This window comes from Leptopilina heterotoma, unplaced genomic scaffold (assembly GCF_015476425.1).
Source record: "Leptopilina heterotoma isolate Lh14 unplaced genomic scaffold, ASM1547642v1 Lhet_68, whole genome shotgun sequence".
Classification (NCBI taxonomy): domain Eukaryota; kingdom Metazoa; phylum Arthropoda; class Insecta; order Hymenoptera; family Figitidae; genus Leptopilina; species Leptopilina heterotoma.
Genome location: NW_025111157.1, coordinates 4,103,731 through 4,125,706, shown reverse-complemented (window position 1 = coordinate 4,125,706; position 21,976 = coordinate 4,103,731). Strand labels below are relative to the sequence as shown.

General features: G+C 21.6%; 3 protein-coding genes across 3 annotated transcripts; all 3 read left to right on the top strand.

Moving 5' to 3' along the window:
- Positions 1-1,935: 1,935 nt before the first annotated feature.
- LOC122510183 lies at positions 1,936-5,898 on the top strand. The gene is made up of 3 exons (XM_043624643.1): positions 1,936-2,213; positions 2,336-2,540; positions 5,780-5,898. Exons 1-3 carry the CDS (start codon positions 1,936-1,938, stop codon positions 5,825-5,827), a joined length of 531 nt encoding a protein of 176 aa, XP_043480578.1. The 3' UTR covers positions 5,828-5,898.
- A 1,428-nt stretch (positions 5,899-7,326) lies between these two features.
- On the top strand, positions 7,327-9,067 carry LOC122510182 (odorant receptor 9a-like). The gene is made up of 4 exons (XM_043624641.1): positions 7,327-7,673; positions 8,107-8,311; positions 8,601-8,756; positions 8,966-9,067. Exons 1-4 carry the CDS (start codon positions 7,327-7,329, stop codon positions 9,011-9,013), a joined length of 756 nt encoding a protein of 251 aa, XP_043480576.1. The 3' UTR covers positions 9,014-9,067.
- Positions 9,068-11,584: 2,517 nt separating this feature from the next.
- Positions 11,585-16,184, top strand: LOC122510181. The gene is made up of 5 exons (XM_043624640.1): positions 11,585-11,773; positions 14,917-15,131; positions 15,540-15,567; positions 15,855-16,010; positions 16,137-16,184. The coding sequence occupies exons 1-5, from the start codon at positions 11,585-11,587 to the stop codon at positions 16,182-16,184; spliced, it is 636 nt and encodes a 211-aa protein (XP_043480575.1).
- The last annotated feature ends 5,792 nt before the right edge of the window (positions 16,185-21,976 follow it).

Below are 21,976 nucleotides of genomic sequence, written 5' to 3'. Positions count from 1 at the left end.
ATAAAAAATACTGCAAAATTAATTAACTATAAAGTACTATAAATATATACTACAGAAATAATTGACTGTAAAAAATACAAAGAGAAAAAAAAGTTAAATCTAAAGAACATTAACTATGAAAATACTACAAAATTAATTAACTATAAAAAACTATAAAAATACTACAGAAATAATTGACTGTAAAAAATACAAATAGAAAAAATGTTGTTTAGGTTAAAAAAATTAACTGAAAAAATACTGCAAAACAAATTAACTATAAAACTACAATAAAAATACTACAAAAATAATTTACTATAAAAAATTCAAAGAGAAAAAAAGTTGTTTAGGTTAAAAAATTAACTAAAAAAAATCCTGCAATACAAAATAACTATGAAACTACTATAAAAATACTACAGAAATCATTGACTATAAAAAATACAAAGAGAAAAAAAATTGTTAAGGCTAAAAAACTTAACTATAAAAAAACTATAAAGAAAAAAAAATTCTCAAGGCTAAACAAATTTTAACTATAAAAATACAGCAAAACTAATAACCTATAAAAATATTACAAAACTAATTAACTACAAAAAATACAAACAGAGAAAAATGGTTATGGCTACAAAAATTAACTATAAAAATACTACAAAACTGATTATCGATAGAAATACTACAAAATTCATTAACTAAAAAAATACTACAAAATTAATTGACTATAAAAAATACAAAGAGAAAAAAAGTTGTTTAGGTTAAAAAAATTAACTGAAAAAATATTGCAAAACAAATTAACTATAATAAAACTACTACAAAAATAATTGACTATAAAAAATACAAAGAGAAAAAAAAAGTTAAATCTAAAGAACATTAACTATGAAAATACTGCAAAATTAATTAACTATAAAAATACTACAGAAATAATTGACTATAAAAAATACAAAGAGAAAAAAAATTGTTAAGGCTAAAGAACATTAACGATGAAAATACTGCAAAATTAATTAATTAGGAAAAACTATAAAAATACTACAGAAATAATTGACTATAAAAAATACAAAGAGAAAAAAATTGTTAAGGCTAAAAAACTTAAATATAAAAAAACTATAAATAAAAAAAAATTCTCAAGTCTAAACAAATTTTAACTATAAAAATACAGCAAAACTAATAACCTAAAAAATACAAAAAATACAAACAGAGAAAAATGGTTATGGCTACAAAAATTAACTATAAAAATACTACAAAACTGATTATCGATAGAAATACTACAAAATTCATTAACTAAAAAAATACTACAAAATTAATTGACTATAAAAAATACAAAGAGAAAAAAAGTTGTTTAGGTTAAAAAAATTAACTAAAAAAATATTGCAAAACAAATTAACTGTAAAACTACTACAAAAATAATTGACTATAAAAAATACAAAGAGAAAAAAAATTGTTTAGGTTAAAAAAATTAACTGAAAAAATATTGCAAAACAAATTAACTATAAAACTACAATAAAAATACTACAAAAATAATTTACTATAAAAAATACAAAGAGAAAAAAAAAGTTAAATCTAAAGAACATTAACTATGAAATACTGCAAAATTAATTAACTATAAAAATACTACAGAAATAATTGACTATAAAAATACAGAGAGAAAAAAAATTGTTAAGACTTAAAAAAATTTAACTATAAAAGTACTGCAAAATTAATCAACTATAAAAATAGTATAAAAATACTACAAAAATAATATAAAAAAATACACTGAAGAAAATCATTGTTAATTTAATTGAAAAAAACATAAATAATAATTAGAATGATGATAAGAATCATTAAAATAATAATAATAAATTTTCTGTTTTTAATTTGTTATACTATAGGTTATACACGATCGTTTACACGATTTTAATGAATTTTTCGGTACTAGCACTTTTCCTGAGTTACCTAGTGACGAAAAGTGAATTTCCCCTGCCAATTAAAATGTGGACACCGTACGATATAAATTACAGACCATTTTATATACTGTCATGTGTACACGAGGGAGCAGCTGCAATTTTATCGGCCTGCGTAACAAGTTCAGTCGAAACTTTAGCTTTAGTAATAATTTTGCAACTTTGTTCGCAATATGATATTCTCATTCATCGACTAAATTATCTCTCGAAAATTTCTGCAATAAATCATCAATTACAATTTTCCACTCTTCATTATGAGGAGAAAATTATTAAGGACGTTGTTCAACTTCACACGCACATGTTTTCGTGAGTACAAATCTCTCTTCTTTATTTATTTACTTATTTTTATTAAACTACAAAAATAATTTTAATTATAAAAAAAATACTGATTTAAAAAATTTATTTTAAAATTTAATTAAAAATTACAGAATAGGGGAAAATTTGAACAAATTATTTGGATCAATGATTTCCGTTCAATTTTTTTCATCAATGATAAGTATTGGTTCGGCCACGTATCAATTAACAAAAATCTCTCAAGACGATCTTAAATATTGGATATTAATTTTTCTTCTCATGTGTACATTACTGCAAATGTTTTTATACAGTTATTTTGGAGAAAAAATTAGATCCAAGGTATTTTATTTTACTTACAAATATTTTTTCCTCAATTTTTATTTATTTATTAATTTTTTTAAGAAATTTAAAAATAAAAAAAACGGGGAAATTAAAAACGATTAAATTAAAAATAAAAAACGTTTTTTTTTAAGAAATTGCAAAAAAGTTATGTTTTTCCATATTATATTTTTTGTATTTTTATGTTTTAACACGACTTTATTAATTCGATTATTTTTAATTTTTATCTAAATATATTTGAAGGCACAAAATTGAAATAATATATTTACTCCACTTATAAATAGAGTATAAAATTGATAGATGGTATCTATGGAATTCAATGGGTGTTCATAACGAATAAAACAAAAAGAAATTTAATCACAATAATGATTCGTGCTTCAAAACCAATGACATTTACAGGCTGCAAAATAATCGTCATGTCGATAGACACATTTGTTCATGTTTGTAAATTTTTAATCTGAAGCTAAAACTGGCAGCCACTTAATTTTGAAAATTAAATTTTAAACAAATTTTTTTTTGCTTCAAACCGATGTAAAATTTTCAAAAAAATTAACTGGATACGAGTTTCAGCTTTATAATTTTAATATAATATATAAGGTTTTATTTAAATTTTAGACTAAATTCTATCCAAAAAAGTTATTTACAAATTTTGTTATAAATTGTTAAATTTGTTAATTATAATATTAATAATATTAACTAGCAACTTTTTACTCACTTTTTTAAATAAAATTTTAAGTAAAATTTTAAATAAAATTAGCAATTTTAAAAATAATACAAGTTAAAAATTTTTAATTCAAATTTATTTTCATAAAAATAAAATATGAATTGAAATACTATACTTTTAATATTGTTATAACTATAATAATCATATATTCTGACACAGGAAATTCAGGGAAAAGTCAGGAATTTTTATTAAAAGTTCTGAAAAAAATTAAATTTTTAGAATTCATAAGAAAATTCTGAATTTTTGTGTCTTTTTTGTTTGATTCATAAACTATAAAATTAACACGAATTCTAACAAAACCCTTCAATTTATTCAATTTCTGATAAAAATTTATTTTTAAATAACTTAAATCTTGAACAACTATCACAAAATAAATAAATTATTTAATGAATAATTTTACTTAAATATTTCAAAAATAATTCAATTTTAAAAGAATTGCGTTTACAATTTTCATAAATAAATTAACTTCAAACGACTTCAATTTCAAATTTTATAAAATTTTAACGTTGAATGAATTTAATTAGAAATTTTAATGAACTTAGATTTTTGAAAAATTTTAATAATTCAAAATCTGCTAAAATTAGTTAAATTTGTCAATATATATATTTAATTAATTATTAAAAATAATGGATTTACAGAAGAATTTTAGTTAAAAACACTAAAAAATTGAATTTTGAAAAAGTAACAAATTGCAGAAATTGAATTATTTTCAAAAGTAATAAAATTCTTATCACAAAATTCAATTATGTTCAAAATTTACAAACAAATCTCGACAAAATTCCAATTATTATCTTTATGAATAAAAAAATTCTTCTTCAAAATTCAATTATTTTCAAAAATTGTAATAAAATTCTTGTCAAAATTTCAATTTTTTTCAAAAATCTTTTCCATTTCAATGATTTTCAATATTTACTATTTTAATAAAATTTTCCAAAGGAATTCAATTAATTGAAAAAAATTTTATCAAATTCTACGCAAACATTTAATTATTTCCATAAACAATAAAAATTTCACAGGAATACAATTATTTACAAATTTTTTTAATAAACTTCTTCGTAATCATTCAATTATTTTCATAAATAATAAAATTTTTACACAGATTTAATTATTTTCGTAAATAATAAAATTCTTCTTAATAATTCAATTATTTTCAGAAATAATAAAACTTATCGCAGAATTTCAATTACTTTTAATACAATTTTAATCGAATTCCTTGAAAAATGTAACTATTCTAAATTTTTTTATTAAAATTCGTCAAAAGAATTCAATTATTTAAAAATTTGTTAATAACATTCTTTATAAGAATTAAATGTTAAGAAACATTTAATTATTCAATAAATAATTTACTTTTGTATTTAAATAATTGAATTCTTGTAGAATATTCTAATACAAATTGATTTGAAAATGAATTTTAGTTTAAATTTTAGATAATAATATAATATGAAAATAAATTTTAAGAAGTTACAGTAACAATGCTCTTATAATATAAAATAGTTATTTTAACACTCGATCCTCTTTAATTATTGTAAAACATAAAGAAATCGTTAATCTTAATGTTTTCTAACAATATTTTTAAAATTGATTAATTTCAAAAAGATTTGAATTTGAATGTTTTGAAGAATTTTAATTCCTACGGAAAAATAATAATAATTAAATATTTTAAATATTTAAAAAAGAAATTATTGTTTTCGAATAATTTTACAATTAAAGATATTCGTAAATAAATTTAACAGAACATTTTTTTCAATAAAATTTTTTCCTTTATTTTCTAAAAATTCAAAAATTTTCAGTTTCATTTTCAATAAAATTTTCTAATTGACAAATATAATTTATAAACATTTTTTTTTGCTTTATTTTTAAAAAATACTTTGAATTTTATTAAAACAATTGAAATTAAGAAATAGAATTGAAGTAAATTATTTCCTTATAAAAATTGAGAATTTTCTACAAAAATATTAAGAAACGGGAATATCCAATGTTTTTCTTCCCAAAAGAAAAAAATGAGTTTTTAAACAATATTGTTATTGAAAAATAAAAATTATGCATAAAATGGGTATACTTCCTACTTCTTGATAAAAATTTGTTATCAATTAATAATTTTCTAGTATTTTTTGTAAATAAAAAGGAGAATAATTTGCATAATAATTTAGATCAGTCAAACGAAATTTGTTATAGAAAAAAGCATATAGCAAACAAAATGGGTATATTTTTTATTTATTAATCATCTTTTTTTTTAAATTTTCTGATTTGTAATACTATTTTATTATGAATCATGAAAAAATACTTTGCATATTTTCAATTTGTCAAAAAATATTTTTTAAAGAAAAGAAAACAAAATCATAAACAGAAACTAACTTCAAACTGCGGGCAGAATGAATGAAAAAATACAAAGATTAATATAGTTAATAATTAATAATAATAATTGTAAAATTCTTATCTTAATTTTTATTGTCGTACAAATTTTTTTTTTATTTTTCTCAAATTTGTAATTTTTCCACTTTTACCAATTTTTCAGGTAGTGAAATCAACATACACTGCATACAATTTATTAAAAGGCTTTTAAAATTTTAAAATGTACTGAAGAATGTAGAAGTAACGAAAAATTGTAGTCTTTGTAGATTTTATTGCCACATGTCTAATTTTAAGACTGTTGAGAAATGACAATATTAAATTTATCTACAATATCTATTTCTATATAACTGCAAAAGTTTCTTCTTATGCGCCCGCGCCAGTTAGCGGATAATATTCATCATTTTTCACCCCTTTTTATAAAGTCTTATTAAAAATTCACGCGAATAACGAGAAATATCCTTCAAAATAATTTTCTATGCAAATGACAATGGAAATTATTCAACTCAACTTTCTCCGCTCACTACAATATTGCAATATTATGGAGAAATCGATACACTATATGAGAATGTTAATAAGAATTATTATGGGACACGAATGTGATACAACTTCTCATTCAAGGTAAGGAGAAATACATTGTAGTTTCAAACAAAAAGGAAAAATATTCTTTGACTTTTATCGAACATGGCATACATGTCTCATTCAATTTGTCAAGTCAGTATTATGTGACAGTTTTCAAACTAATTTTATTTAAATATTTCTCTAAATGATTTTTAAAACAATTTTTTAAATTCTTCTCGAAACCATTTTTCAAATGATTTCTTAAACAATTTTTCTAACAATTTTTCTAAACAATTTTTCTAATGATTTCATAAACAATTTTTTAAACGATTTTCAAAACAATTTTTTAAATAATTTCTTAAACGATTTTCTTTTTAAATTTTCAAAATTTTTTAAAACGATTTTTTAAAATATAAATTTTGTAAACGATTTTCTTAAAAAAAAAAAAAATAATTTTTACTTTCAGACAATGTTCACCTATGACAAAAATAAAATCTACATTGGACAAATTTCATTTCTTCTGTTTAAATTACTTGGCATCTACAAACCAATTCTGTGGAAATCAAAATGGAAAATTTTTCTCTATAATTTCTATTCACTATTTACAATAGGAATTGTGTTTATTTTCATTTTTTCAATTTTCATTTATATCATTCAAAGTTTAAAAAATATTGACAGCGAAATGGAGACATGTTTTTATTTTCTCGTTCTAATGAATAATTTTTATAAAATGATTGCCATTTTTTTTCAACATTCAACAGTAACTGTAATGAAAAATTTATTTCTCCATGAACTCTGCCAGCCTCGTGACAAAAATGAATTTGAAATATTACTACGATCATCTAATACTTGTAGGTAAATATAATAAATTTTATTTACATAATTTATTTGAAAAAAATTAATTTATCATTTGGAAAAAAATGTTAGACTAAAAAATGTTACTTTTTTTTTATTAAAATAGAAAAATTTTATCAATATTTAATAATATTATTTAGAAATAATAGAAATATTGAGAAAATAAAAAAAAATTCATTTTTTGTGGTAGAAAACGATAATAATAAAATTAATAAATCAATAATAGTAATAATTAAAAAAAAAAAATAATTCCACTTTGTTAAAAATAGATTGTACACAATTGTTTACACAATTCTAATGAATGCTTCGGGTCTGACTGTTTTACTGTTTCCACCGCCGAAAGCAAATGAATTTCCATTGCCATTTAAAATGTGGACACCGTACGATATAAATTACAAACCATTTTTTATATTCTCATATTTACATCAGGGAGTATCTGCAACATTGTCCGCCTGTGTGACAAGTTCAGTGGAAACTTTAGCTTTAGTGATTATTTTGCAAGTTTCCGCACAATACGAAATTCTCATTTACAGAATTAATTTTCTTTCTAAATCTTTAACAATAAATTTTCAAAAATATTCAACTCAGAATTATGAGGGAAAAATTATTAAAGATGTTATTAAACTTCACTTACACATTTTCTCGTAAGTTTCTATAATTTTTGTTTTCCTCTAAATTTATCATATTATTAATTTACATAAACATTTTATTTTAAAAATTATAATTATAATATTACAGAATAATAGAAAATAATTTTTTAATTAAAATATATTAAAAATTTTTTTTTTGAAATTTTTAAATGTATTTTTAAAAATTAAATTTATTACAACAAAAACATACTTTTTTTAGAATAAAAATATTCTTTTTTCTAAATAATAAAAATATTTCTCAATCAAACAATGATAATAGTAAAAATATTTAATTAAAAAAAATATTCTTTTTGAATTAAAAAAACGATTCTGAATTTTAATTTTTATATTGTGAATTTTGGAAGGGATATATAAACAGGAAAAGAGATATTTTTATATGTATTTTTACGTTTTCTGAACATTAATTATAATAAAAATTTTCTTGCAGAATAGTTGAGAATTTAAATAAATTATTTGGATCAATGATTTTTGTTCAATTTTTCTCATCAATGATAAGTTTATGTTCTGCGACGTTTCAGTTAACAAAAGTCTCCTCCAACGATCCAAAGTACTGGGCCTTAATGTTTCTGATAACATCAACATTAATGCAAGTTTTTCTCTACAGTTATTTTGGAGAGCAAATTAAATTAAAGGTATTAATTGACTTTCAATTATAAAATTAATAACAAATTTTGTATAGATATTATTTTCATTAATTTTTATTGTTATTGTTTATTTCTATTTTGTAATTTATAATTTTATTTCATTCTTCTTGTTACTTACATTTATTTTAAATGTTAAAATTTAAATTATATTTAAAAAAAAAATTTTTTTTTTAATAATTAATTATATTATTACTTTTTTTTAAAAATACTATGTAAATTACATAAATATTAATAACGTTTAGTAATTAGAAAATTAAAATATTTTTTTACTGCCAAGAGTGTAGAATTTCTGGCAGGTATTTATGAAATTCAATGGTTGTCCACAACGAATGCGACAAAAAAAAATTTAATTATGGTAATGATTCGTGCTTCAAAACCAATGACATTTATGGGCTCGAAAATAATTATTATGTCGATCGATACATTTGTGCAAGTTTGTATTTTTTGACTATTTATACTTGAAATCATTTCTTTGAATTTTACTGTAAATTTTTTTTATTTTTCTAAATTTTTTTAACATGATTAGGTATTTATTAATTTATTATTAATTTTTTAATTTTCGTATATTTTTTTAAATTACGTATATTTTTTATTTAAAAAAAAAAATTTTAAATTACGTATATTAAATAACACTTTTTTCAGATAGTAAAGTCGGCATACTCTGCTTACAATCTAATGAAAAGTTTTTGAGAATGTTCCGAAAGTAGGAGTGTATTTTTGCTAACAGAATTATGTACAATTGCTCCAAATTGTTAATTGTATTAAAAAAAAAAACTGTTAAGAGTATAAATAAATAGTTTCTTTACTACTCAAGCTAAAAAGAATAATTACATGTCTGACTAAAATAATTATTTACTACTGAGAGAAAAATTAGACTTCATTGTCTGACTAAAAACTATATTTACTACTTATTTGAAAACAATAATTAAATGTATGACTTAAATTATGACTTTTACTACTGAACGAAAAATTACAGAAAGTTGTCTGACTAAATAATTTCTTTACTACTTAAAATAAAGGGACTTTCTTGTCTGACAGAAATCGGCTCCTACTACTGATAGAAAAATTGGTGAAAGTTGCTCAGACTAAAAAAATTCTTTACTACTTAAAACTAAAAAGGACAATTACATGTCTGACTGAAATTGTCTTTTACTACTGAAAGAAAAATTAGTGAAAGTTCTCTAACTAAAGAATTCCTGACTAAAATAATTCTTTTCTACTTAGAGAAAAATTTATCTAAACTTGTCTGACTGAAAATTTACTGTTCTACTTATCTGAAAAGAACAGTAAACATGTCTGACTGAAATTGGTTTTTACTACTGAAAGAAAAATAATAGATATTTATTTGCCAAAAATTTTTTTACTGCTCAAGCTGAAAAAACAATTAAATGTCTGACTAAAACTACATTTTACTACTGTGAGATAAATTATAAAAAGTTGTCTGACTACAGAATATCTTTACTACTTGAAACTGGCTTAATTAGTCGTCCACTGCTACTTTTATACTAAGTACACAAAAACAAATTTCACAATTTCACTAAATATTTTTTTTTTTTTTTTTTTTTGTTAAAAAAGAAAAAATTAATTATAAATAATAGTAAAAATTTGAATTTTAAGCAAAAATATAAAATTATTTCTCGTCATATATATCTTTGCAAACTTTATTGTCTACGAATAATTATTTTTTATAACTGCAAAAGTTATATGCACCGCAGTAGAGAGATAATGTATATAATATTCTTATTCAAACCCCTTTTTATAAAGTCTCATTAAAATTTTACACGAAAAACGAGAGAAATATTCTTGAAAATAATTTTCTATGCAAATGACAATGGAAATTATTCAACAACAATTTTCTGCGCTCGCTGAAATATTGTCAGTTTATCGTGAAATCGATACCATATATTAGAATGTTAATAAGAAATCATATGGGGCAGGAATGTCATGCGACTTCTATAAAGAAAACAACATCTCAGTTTCAAACTAAAATAAAAAAAATTCTTTGTCTTTCACTGAACATGTCCCATTCAATTTTTCAAGTCAGTATTGTTGCAATTAAAAAAAAATTTTTTTTTCAATTATTTTTTAAACAATTTTTATAAATTTTTTACGAAAATTATACACTGAGAAAATCTGTTATTAAACCAAAAATTAAGTAGCCAATCAAAAAAAAAAAAAAAACATGTTTGAATTATAAACATATTTTATAAGTGAATTAAACGGAATTTTTATTGAATCAAACTTATTATGAGTTGAATAAAAATTATAATGATGTTTAATTCAAAAATAATTTTTTGTTTTTTTTTAAAGAAAAGATAATTTTGTTTAAATCTCTATTATTTTTACAGTGTAATTTTTTTTTTGAAATTTATAAATTGTTTCGAAAATAAAAAATATTTTCAAAAATTATAATTTTTTTGAAAATTTTTTTTCAAAATTATAATTTTTTTGAAAAATTTTTTTCAAAATTATAATTTTTTCAAAATTATACTTTTTTTTAAAAAATAAAAATACATTTTTTTTACAGGAAAAATTTACATATGACGAAAATAAATTATACAACGGACAAATTTCATTTTTTCTTTTTAAGTTATCTGGCATCTACAAACCAATTATTTGGAAATCAAAATGGAAAGTTTGTCTCTATAATTTATATTCATTGCTTACAATAACAATTGTATTTATTTTCAATCTTTCTATTTTCATTTATATTTTTAAAAATATAAAAAATATTAACAGTGAAATGGAGACACCGTATTATTTTCTTCTTCTTCTAAATATTTTTTACAAAATGATTGCAATTTTTTTTCAACATTCAACAGTAACTGAATGGAAAAATTTATTTCTTCATGAACTCTGCCAGCCTCGTGACAAATATGAATTTGAAATTTTACTACAAACGTCTAATACTTGTAGGTAAATATAATATAATTTTTTTTACTGATATTAGAAATATATATTTAAAAAAAAAACACTAATTTCTCAGTTTCCTTGCTGTTGAAAATAATAATATTATACTTATAAATAATAAAAATATTGATAATAATAATAATAATAATAATAATAATAATAATAATAATAATAATAATAATAATAATAATAATAATAATAATAATAATAATAATGAAAATAAAAATAAAAATAAAAATATTAATAATAATAATATAAAAATATGAATATTAAAAGAAAATAAATCAACTTGAAAAAAAATAATTCCAGTTTGTTAAAAATAGGTTGTACACAATTATTTATGCAACTCTAATGAGTACCACGGCTCTAATAGCTTTTCTATTTCCACCACCGAAAATAATTAAATTTCCATTGCCATTTAAAATGTGGACACCGTACGACATAAATTACAGGCCATTTTTTTTATTGTCATATTTACATGAGGCAATTGGTGTAACACTCATGACCTTTGTGACATGCTCAGTTGAATCATTGGCATTAGTGACAATTTTAAAAATTTCGACACAATATGAAATTCTCATTTATAGAATGAATTTTCTTTCTAAATGTTTAACAAAAAATTTTCAAAAATATTCAAAGCAGAATTATGAAGAAATAATTGTTAAGGACGTTATTAATCTTCACTTGCACATTTTTTCGTAAGTTTAATAAAAATATTTTGTTTACGAATTTTATTTTTAAAAAAAATTTACTTTAAAAATTAGGATGTTAAAAAAAAGTATAATAAATAAATAAATAAATAAATAAAAGTATAATAATATTTAAATCTTTATTTAAAAAAATAATTGGAAAAATTGCAGTTGTAATTTTTGGAAAGAATATTAAATTTCAAAATAGGAATTACATTGAAATTACAATAGAAATTGCAATAATTAACCAATTTTAAAGAAATAATAAGTTTTTAAATATTTGATTCGGAAAAAATTATTGAATTTTTGAATAATTTAATTTAGAAAGTTTAAAAAAAAAATCAAGTTTTCGAAAAATTGTAACAGAAACGTTTTTTAAAATAGATAATTGAATTCTTGAAAATGAATTTAAAAAAAATTGAAAAAACAATTAAGTTTTCTCAAATTTCACTGAAATAAATTTTATATTTGGAAGAATTTAATTTTATTACTTTTAAAAATTGTTTTCAAATATAATCCTATTTTTGTAGAATTATATTTCGAAAAATTATCATTTAGAAAATATTAAATTTTCATTAAAATTAAAAAAGAAAATATTTTTCTTACTAACAATGGGTCATCGTAAAATTACTTTAGTAAATAAAATTTAAATATAAAATTAAATTTAAGTTTTATTTTGAAAATTTGCAGAATAGTTGACAATTTAAATAAACTATTTGGATCAATGATTTTTGTTCAATTTTTTTCAACAATGATAAGTTTGTGTTCTGCCATGTATCAATTAACGAAAATATCTTTAAACGATCCAAATTATTATGCCTTAATATTTTTAGTATCAACAACATTATCGCAAATTCTTCTATATAGTTATTTTGGAGAGCGAATTAAATCAAAGGTATTTATTAATATTTTTTTTTTAATTTTAATAAATTTTGTAAATATTATTTTTCATATTATTATTATACAATTTATTTTTACTTTTTATTTATTTCTTTGATAATTATAAAATTCAATTATATTTTTTTTTAATAAGAATTTAGAATTTTTGGATGGTATTTATGAAATTCAATGGTGGTCTACAACAAATAGTACGAAAAAAAATTTAATTCTGATAATGATTCGAGCTTCAAGACCTATGACATTTATGGGCTTTAAAATAATAGTCATGTCATTAAAAACATTCGTGCAAGTTTGTATTTTTTTTAAATATACAATATATTTATATAAAAAAATTTATAAAAAAATTTATAAAAAAATTTATTTACAGTTTTAGAAAAGTTTTTCTATACTTTTCTTTATAAATTTACCATTTATATCAACAATTTTTTAGTTTGTAGCCTTTTTTTTTAAATTAAAATATTTAAAGATTATTTAAAATATTTAAAAAATATTTCTTTGTATATTAAATATATTTTTTTAGATAGTGAAATCAGCATATTCTGCTTACAATTTAATGAAAAATTTTTGAGAATTTACCAAATACAAGTGCATTTTTTGCTAACAGAAGTATACATATATATAAACAATTTCAAGAATAGTTTAAATTATTTAAATTAATGTGAATTAAAATTTAAAAAATTTTAATTATATTAAATTAAAATTAAAATAGTTTTTTTTATAAAAAACAAATATACTTATTGTCAAACTTGGATAAATTAATTAAGAGAACATTTTCTTTTTTAATTTATCTTCAGAAATATAACGCTGTTCATTCAAGACTCGAACAATAAATAATCCAATATCTATGTCTCCACTGTTTTCGTACGATTCTCTTTAGCTTATGTTTATGAATAAAAAATTAATGGAATATTCTCGTCGAACAGAAAATAGGCTAATAAATCATAAATTGCATAACTCTTATCGTTAACAATGATCCCTTTTCGAAATACAACATACTTTACACGAGGAGAATAATCTAACAGAAATGAAATTATTTCATAAATATTTTAATCAAGGGGAGAAAATGTGAATTGAAGGGAAAGACAAAATCTATAGATGACAAAAGACAGAAGACAGAAGAGCAAACGGACTTTTTAAACACAAACTTCTATTGTAAAAAATAATTAAATTTACTTTAACAAAAAGGACAATTATTATAATAAATAATATTTTCCATCACTTTGAAAAAATGCAAAAAATGTTTACGGGACAATTTTTATTTACAATATTTAAAATTTTTGGTTTATGGAGACCGTCGTCATTTAATGAAAAGTGGAAAATTTCTCTCTACAATATTTATACGATTTTCAATGTGACAATTCATTTGACATTTACATTTTCACTATTTATACATTTATTTTACGTTAGTAAAAATGCGGATAAATTTACACAAACACTTTTTTATTTTTCTGGCGTATTTGCTGTTTTTATAAAAATCGGCAGTTTTTTGGTGAAAAATAATTATGTCATCGAATTGCATGCAATGTTTCGGAATAAACATTGTCAACCACGGGATATTTATGAATTTAAAATTTTAGAAAATATATCACGAAAATGCAGGTAATTTATTCTTTAAAAGGATAATTTTTATTTTAATAATAAAATAATTTCCATTATTACAAATTTCTTTTGTTTATTATTATTTTTCATTACGAAATTTTTATTTAGTAGTATTTTTTATTTATTTGTTATAAGTATTAATTTTAAGTATTTTTATTATTTTTAAGTATTTAGTCATTTATTTTTTTTATTTATTTCATCTATTTAATTTATTTTTTTGTATTTTTTCATTTAAACAAATAAATAATTAATTATTTGTTTAATATTTATTCAGTGAATTGGAAAAAAAAATTAAACTATTATTATTATTTATGAATTCTACAATTAAATAGGATAAATAGCATTGTTTTTCACATAATGATGGCTTCCACGACTTCATTATTATTTTTCTCATCAATAGAAAAGGGTGGGAAGTTTTCCCTTCTATTTGACGTGATGCTTCCTTTCAATATTCACAAATCGAGATTTACATTTTTTTCTACATATTTATATCAGACTTATGCCGTTTGGATGACTGCAATGTCAACAGCGTCGATTGAGTGTTTTGTTATGTTGATCATTGTACAAATTGGAGGACAATTGGATATAATAATACATCGTTTGAGTTTATTGTCAACAGGATTTAAGAAAAATTCTTCACAATTTATAATTCGTCGATACGAATCGAGAATTGTTAAAGATTGTGTCACTCATCATAATTATATATACGAGTAAGTTATTAAAATTTTTAATTATACTACTAGAAAAAAATATAAAAAGTTGTCTGACTTAAAAACTTCTTTACTACTTAAAACTGAAAAGGATAAATTTCATGTCTAACTGAAATTGATTTTTACTGACTTTAATAAGTCAACGTTAACTTTTTTTTACAAAACATAAAATTTATTGACAGTAACAAAAAAAAAATTAAAACAACAGAAAATATTTTCCTTTTTGTGCAGCCTTGGTCATAAACTGAATCAGCTATTTGGTTTTGTTATTTTCATTCAATTTTTTGCATCGATGGCAGGAATTTTTGCCATTATTTACCAAGTGTCGAAAATTGATAAGAACAATCAACAAAGTTGGTTATTTTTTATCTACCTCAGTTCAATTTTGTTTCAAATTTTTCTCTACAGCTTTCATGGACAGAAATTAATTGAAGGGGTATGATAATTTAAATAATGTCCAAAGTAAAAATAAAAATAAAAAAAAAATTAAAATTAAAAAAATTTAATATTTATTAAATTATAAAATTGAAATAGGTATTAAAAATGTGAAATTAAAAAAATATTAACAATATAATAATACAATATATTATAAATAAATTTCCAGTAAATAAATGAATTTGAAAATAGAAGAAGTAAATAAATTTAAATAAAAAAATAAATATATAATAATTTAGGTAATAAAAGTTGAAAGTAACTAAATAGTGCAAATTTTAATTATAACAGAGTCTGGCGATTTCACATAAAATTTGGCACATTGACTGGGTGAATTTGTCAAATAAGACAAAAAAAGATCTCACGATAATAATGATTCGAGGTGGTAAACCAATAAAAATGTCTGGTTCAATTGTCAGTGAAATGTCACTAGCCACATTTGTTAAAGTTGGTATTTCTTTCTTCATTAAAATTTACATAAAAATAATATTTATTTTATTTTATATTCTTTTCCAAAAATGGAAAAAAATACTTCCTATGAATATTAATTGTAATTAAAAATTTTGTTTTCAGGTTTTAAAATCCAGCTATTCAGTGTACAATTTAACGTGTGCTATGTAAATTAAAAAAAACAAAAGAAGTGCAAAAAAAAAATTGACTTATACTAGTGGTAGAATAATATTATAAAAAGTTGTCTGACTAAAAAAATTCTCTACTACTTAAGATCTAAAAAGAAAAATTACACGTATTACTAAAATTAGCTATTTAATACTGAAAGAAAAATTCGTGAAAGTTGTCTGACTAAAGAATTACTTTGCTACTTAAAATAAACTGCAAAAGATAATTATATGTCTGACGGAAATTAACTTTTACCTCTGAAAGAAAACTTTACCGAATTAATATCTTTCACTACTAAGACTAATCTCATTTACTACTGGTGGAAAAATTAGAAAAAGTTGTCTGACTAAAAAATACTTATACTACTCGTACTAAAAGCTTTTTATTCTTTGATTGACTGAAATTATTTTATAGTACTGCTGGAGAAATTAAAGCAGTTGTCTGACTAAAAAATGTCTTCACTACTTCTCTGAAAACAATAATTAAATGTCTGACTGAAATTGACTTTTACTACTGAACGAAAAATTTGCAGAAATTTGTCTTATACTAAAGTCTGACTAAAGAATTTTTTTACTACTTAAGCTGAAAAGCAAAATAACTTGTCTGACTGAAATTGTCTTTTACTACTGAAAGAAAACTAACGATAACAACTAAAAAAAAAAACTAATAATATATTAAAGTTGTCTGATTAAAAAATTTCTTTAGTACTTACAATAAAAGGACATTCATGTCTGACTGAAATTGGCTTTTACTACTGATAGAAAAATTAGTGAATGTTGTCTCACTAAAAAATTCTTTACTATTTAAAACTAAGAAGAATAATTACATGTCTGACTTGAAATATTTCTTTACCACTGAGAGATAAATTAGAATCCATTGTCTGACTAAAACATTTTTTCACTAGTAATCTGAAAACAATTGCAAGAAAATAAGGAACATTGTAAGTCATCACCCTGCATACATTCTCGTCTAGTATACTACAATAATTATTGTCCTTCAATATTTCTACCCTCCCCAATGGGAAATGCCAGTGTAGTGCCGATGCTCACCACTGGCTTAGTACTCAGACGATTGTTCGGCGTAGTCTAGCCGAGCCTCGACAATTAGTGCTGGCGCAGTACAGAATTTTTGTTTCGCCAAAGCTTGGACAAGGCTCGGCGGCAAGTGCTGGCTGAGTATAGAAAAATTGTTCACAACGCTCTTTGCCAACATTGCTTTTTTGACATAAACTTGAAAAAAATTATAAAAAAAGTTTATGAATGTTTATAAATATAAATTTATTGAAAAAAATTAATATTTTACTTTTTAGTTGTTCATTTTTTATTCTTGTCAAATTTAATAATAACAATTTAACACAATTGTCTAATTTTGTAAATAATAAATTATTTAAACAAATTAAAATTATAAACAAAATTTAAACTTTAATCTCAATAATAATTTGGTTCCTATTAAAATACTATTATACTTCTTACTATGAATAAAAAATTATTAAAAAATTACCACGTAATTTAAGAATTACGTAAAATGTTAAATGCAATAAGTAAAGTAATTTAATTTTTAAAAATTTAGTTTAATTTATTTTATTTCAATTTATTATTTCTAACGTATCCCTATTTTTTTCTCATCTTTGACTCAATAATTGTATGTCTGAATGATACTGAGATATTAAAATTTTACTGCACACACGTGTCGTTAGCATAGTGGTTAGAGCGTTAGTCTGTTAGTCCGTAGGTCGTAGGTTCGATTCCCCTCGTCAGCAATTTTGTTTATTTTCATAGGTTTGCGATATTTCTAGATTCCAATCGTCAGGTACTAAAATATGAAAATTTAATGCACACTTACTGTAATTGTTTATTATTTAATTTTTAAATGTTATAAACAATTTTTTTCTACTTCATTTACTATATCCATATTGTTAGTCTCCATCTTTAATACAATTTCTTTAAGAAGAGAAATATTTTATGAATAATAACTATTTATTAATATTATTTACCATTTTGTTGTTAAATTATTTATAATTATTAATTTACGACTAATTAATAACAATACGGCATTTATTGCGGCAATATTCTCAGCCAGCACTGGTCCAGTGCTGCGCCAGCGCTGTCTGGCAGCACTGACAGACAGTACTTCGGCAGCGCCGGACGGCGTTATCATCCCAGAGTTATGCCAGTGCTGGCTCTCAGCCTTGTCGCCAGTGCTGCCAGTGCTGGCGCAGTACTACGCCAGTTGTAAATTTCCCATTGGGTCATGATGCAAAACAAAATTGCCCAACTTGTATACATTTTTAATAAAATCATCGAGATATGTTTTCGAATGTAAAATACGATAATAAATTATTTAATCGTCTCCGTTTCTCTTGACAATTTCTCTCGACCCCTTTCATTACACTCAACTTTCTGCAATATGTATCAGACATTGTCATTCCCATCAGAAAACGAATTATTTATACATAAAGTCGATTAAAGGTGCAAAATGCAATTCGAAGAGAGAGCGATGAGAGATATTATAAAGTCATACGATATATACAAAAGAGGAACGTACTTTTCCCTTCGATTTATTGCATAGAGAGACTAAATACTTCGAGGCAATAAAAAGAAATTTTATCAAAAATTTTTTTTCTTTTACTATTATAATGTTTACTGGAGAAATATTATTTACAATATTTCGAGTTCTTGGAATATGGAAACTCGCATCGACAGACAAAAAATGGAAAATTTTCTTCTATAAAATTTACACTACTTTTAATTTTACTGTTTATTCTACTTTTGTATTTTCCTTCTTTATATATCTTCTAAAAATGATTGATAATGTGGATAATTTTACGAAAACCCTCTTTTATTTTCCCACGTCGTTTAGCATTTTAATAAAAATGATTAATTTTACAATTAAGAATAAGACTGTCGTCGAGTTGCATAGTTTATTTTTGCATAAAATTTGTCAACCTCGGGACTATTATGAATTGCAAATATTGCGAAATGTTTCGAAAACATGCAGGTAAATAATTAATTAATATTTTTTTTTAAACAATTTACATTTTCTCTAAAACTAATTTTATTTTTATTTTGTAATTATTTTTCTTTTACTTTAATATTGACTTTTTATATTGATAATATTTTTTCCACGAACTCTTTAAAATTAAAGTTTTAAAACGGTTTACTAATTTAAATTAACGACTCACTTTTTGCTTTTCAATTAGTAAATTTTACTAATAAATTAATAAAAATTAAATTATTAAATTTACAAATATTAAATATTAAGTTTACGAATAAATTAGTAGAAATTAAATTATTAAATTTACAAATATTAATTTTAGTAATAAATTAGTAAAAATTACTATTAAAAATAAATTTTACTAATAAATTAGCAAAATAAGTATTTATAAGTTAAATTTTGCTTTAATTCAAAAGCAAAAAGTCAGTCACTAATTCAGTAAACATTTTTACTAATTTAAATTTATAGAGAATAGTTCTATTTTATAAATTACAATAATTAATTCTGAACAAAATTATTAATATAAAGTGACAATAAATTATAAAGAAAAAGTGACAAATTCGTTTATATCTACCCGTGCAGAAATCGCCACTTTTGTTCCCGATTACCGCCCTGGCCCCGGTCGGGTTTTCATGATCTGGCCCCGACTTCGTGGCCCCGACCAGGACCAGGCCGGGTTTGCCCAAAGATCTATAAACAGCGCACAATGGGATTTTTTTTACAATTTACTGTTCAAAACTGTCTACAGCCTACAATTCTTAACCGGTTTCAGTATTCTTTATTTTAAATTAAAGGCGAATAAATTCTTAAGACATCCCTTTAGGTCAATTTTTTAGTTCTTAATTGTTTATAATTTTTATTTTCAATCAAAGTTAACAAATTAATACAATTTTTCAAAAAAGGAGGCTTATTTTCTTATTCCGTTGCTGCATATGATCTGAATCTGGTTCAAATTAATACAATATGACCACCACACAATTAATAAAACAGAAAGTAATTTATATCAATTGTTATAAACAATATTAATGTTTTTTTCACCTTTTCTTTTTAATTTAAGTTCATTTAAAGAATATTTGTCCTTTTTGATTATAAAATAACTTATTTAAATTGTTATAAACAATATTAATTAACAAATAGTTAACATTGATTCCTATTCCACTAAAAATTTTTTTTCACATTTTCTTTTTAATTTAAGTCTATTTAAAGAATATTTGTCCTTTTTGATTAGAAAATAACTTATTTAAATTGTTATAAACAATATATTAAATAACAAATAGTTATGTAACTTATGTTCCTGTCCACCAAAAAAAATTTTTTTCACGTCTACTTTTTAATTTAAGTTCATTTTAAAAATATGTGTCCTTTTTGTTTAAAAAATAAATTATTTAAATGGTTACAAATAATATTAATTAACAAATAGTTAATTTTTGTTTCTTTCCACCAAAAATTTTTTTTTCACGTTTACTTTTTTATTTAGATAATGTTAAAAGACCACGGATATATAATATTAAATATTTAAATAAGTTATATTATAAGCAAAAAGACATATATTCTTTAAAAGAACCTAAGTAAAAAAGAAAATTTGTAACAAAAATTTTTTGTTGGACAGGATCATAAGTTAACTATTTGTTAATTAATATTGTTTATAACAATTTAAATAAGTTATTTTTTAATCATAAAGGAAAAATATTCTTCAAATGAACTAAAATTAAAAAGAAAATGTGAAAAAAACATTTTTTATTGGAGAGGAATCAAAGATAACTATTTGTTAATTAATGTTGTTTATGACAATTGAAATATATTACTTTATGGGTTTTTAATTGTCTGCTGGTAATATTGCATTAATTTGAACTTATTTAGAGTATGTGCAGTAACGGAATAAGAAAATAAACGTCCGTTTTTAAAAAATTGTGTTAATTTGTTAACTTTTATTGAAATTTGAAAATAAAAATTATAAACAATTAAAAACTCAAAAATTGGCCTCGAGGGATGTCTTAAGAATTTATTCTCCTTTAATTTAAAACAATAGGACAAACGCACCAATTGTCGAGGGTGAACCATTTGTCGATGTTATCATGGTGATAACCAAAAATATTGCCTAAAATGTTAAATTTATTTGTGGTTAGAATATTAACATATTATTTTTGACATTTATAACTCTTAAAAACTCTTAATTATTTTTCACACTTAAATTGAAATTCCATGTTTAAGGCAAAAAAATAAATTATTATTAATTAATAATTTTTAGTATTATTGTGAATTATTAATAATAAAAAATTTTTTATTATTTTAAAAAATAGTTAAATTATAAATAATAGAGAATAAATAATTAAATTAATAATTTTTACCATATTATTATGATAAACATATTAATTTATATATATAACATACATTTTTAATAATTTTCCTATAAATAAATATGATACAGTCAATTTATTATGATAACACTGTATATAACGGTCCCATGATTCAAAAGGAAGTTTAAGCAAAGTCGCTTCCAAGCTTGCGTGGCTATGCGGTATGTGTATTCGACTTGCGTCCTCGAGGTCTAGGGTTCGATCCCCCGTGCGTGCGATATTTTTCCGTCTTAGTTTTAAGTGTTTTGTGTATTATTCTTAATAATGTTACATAATGTATAGGTTTAAATAATTATTAACAATAATAATAATAATAAATTAGGCATTAATTTAAATAAGATAGTCTGTTTAAATTAATGAAAGAAAATAAGAAAAATATTTTTTTTAAAAACTTAGTTCAATAAAAGCAATTCTAATAATTATTTACATTTTTAATGACACTCA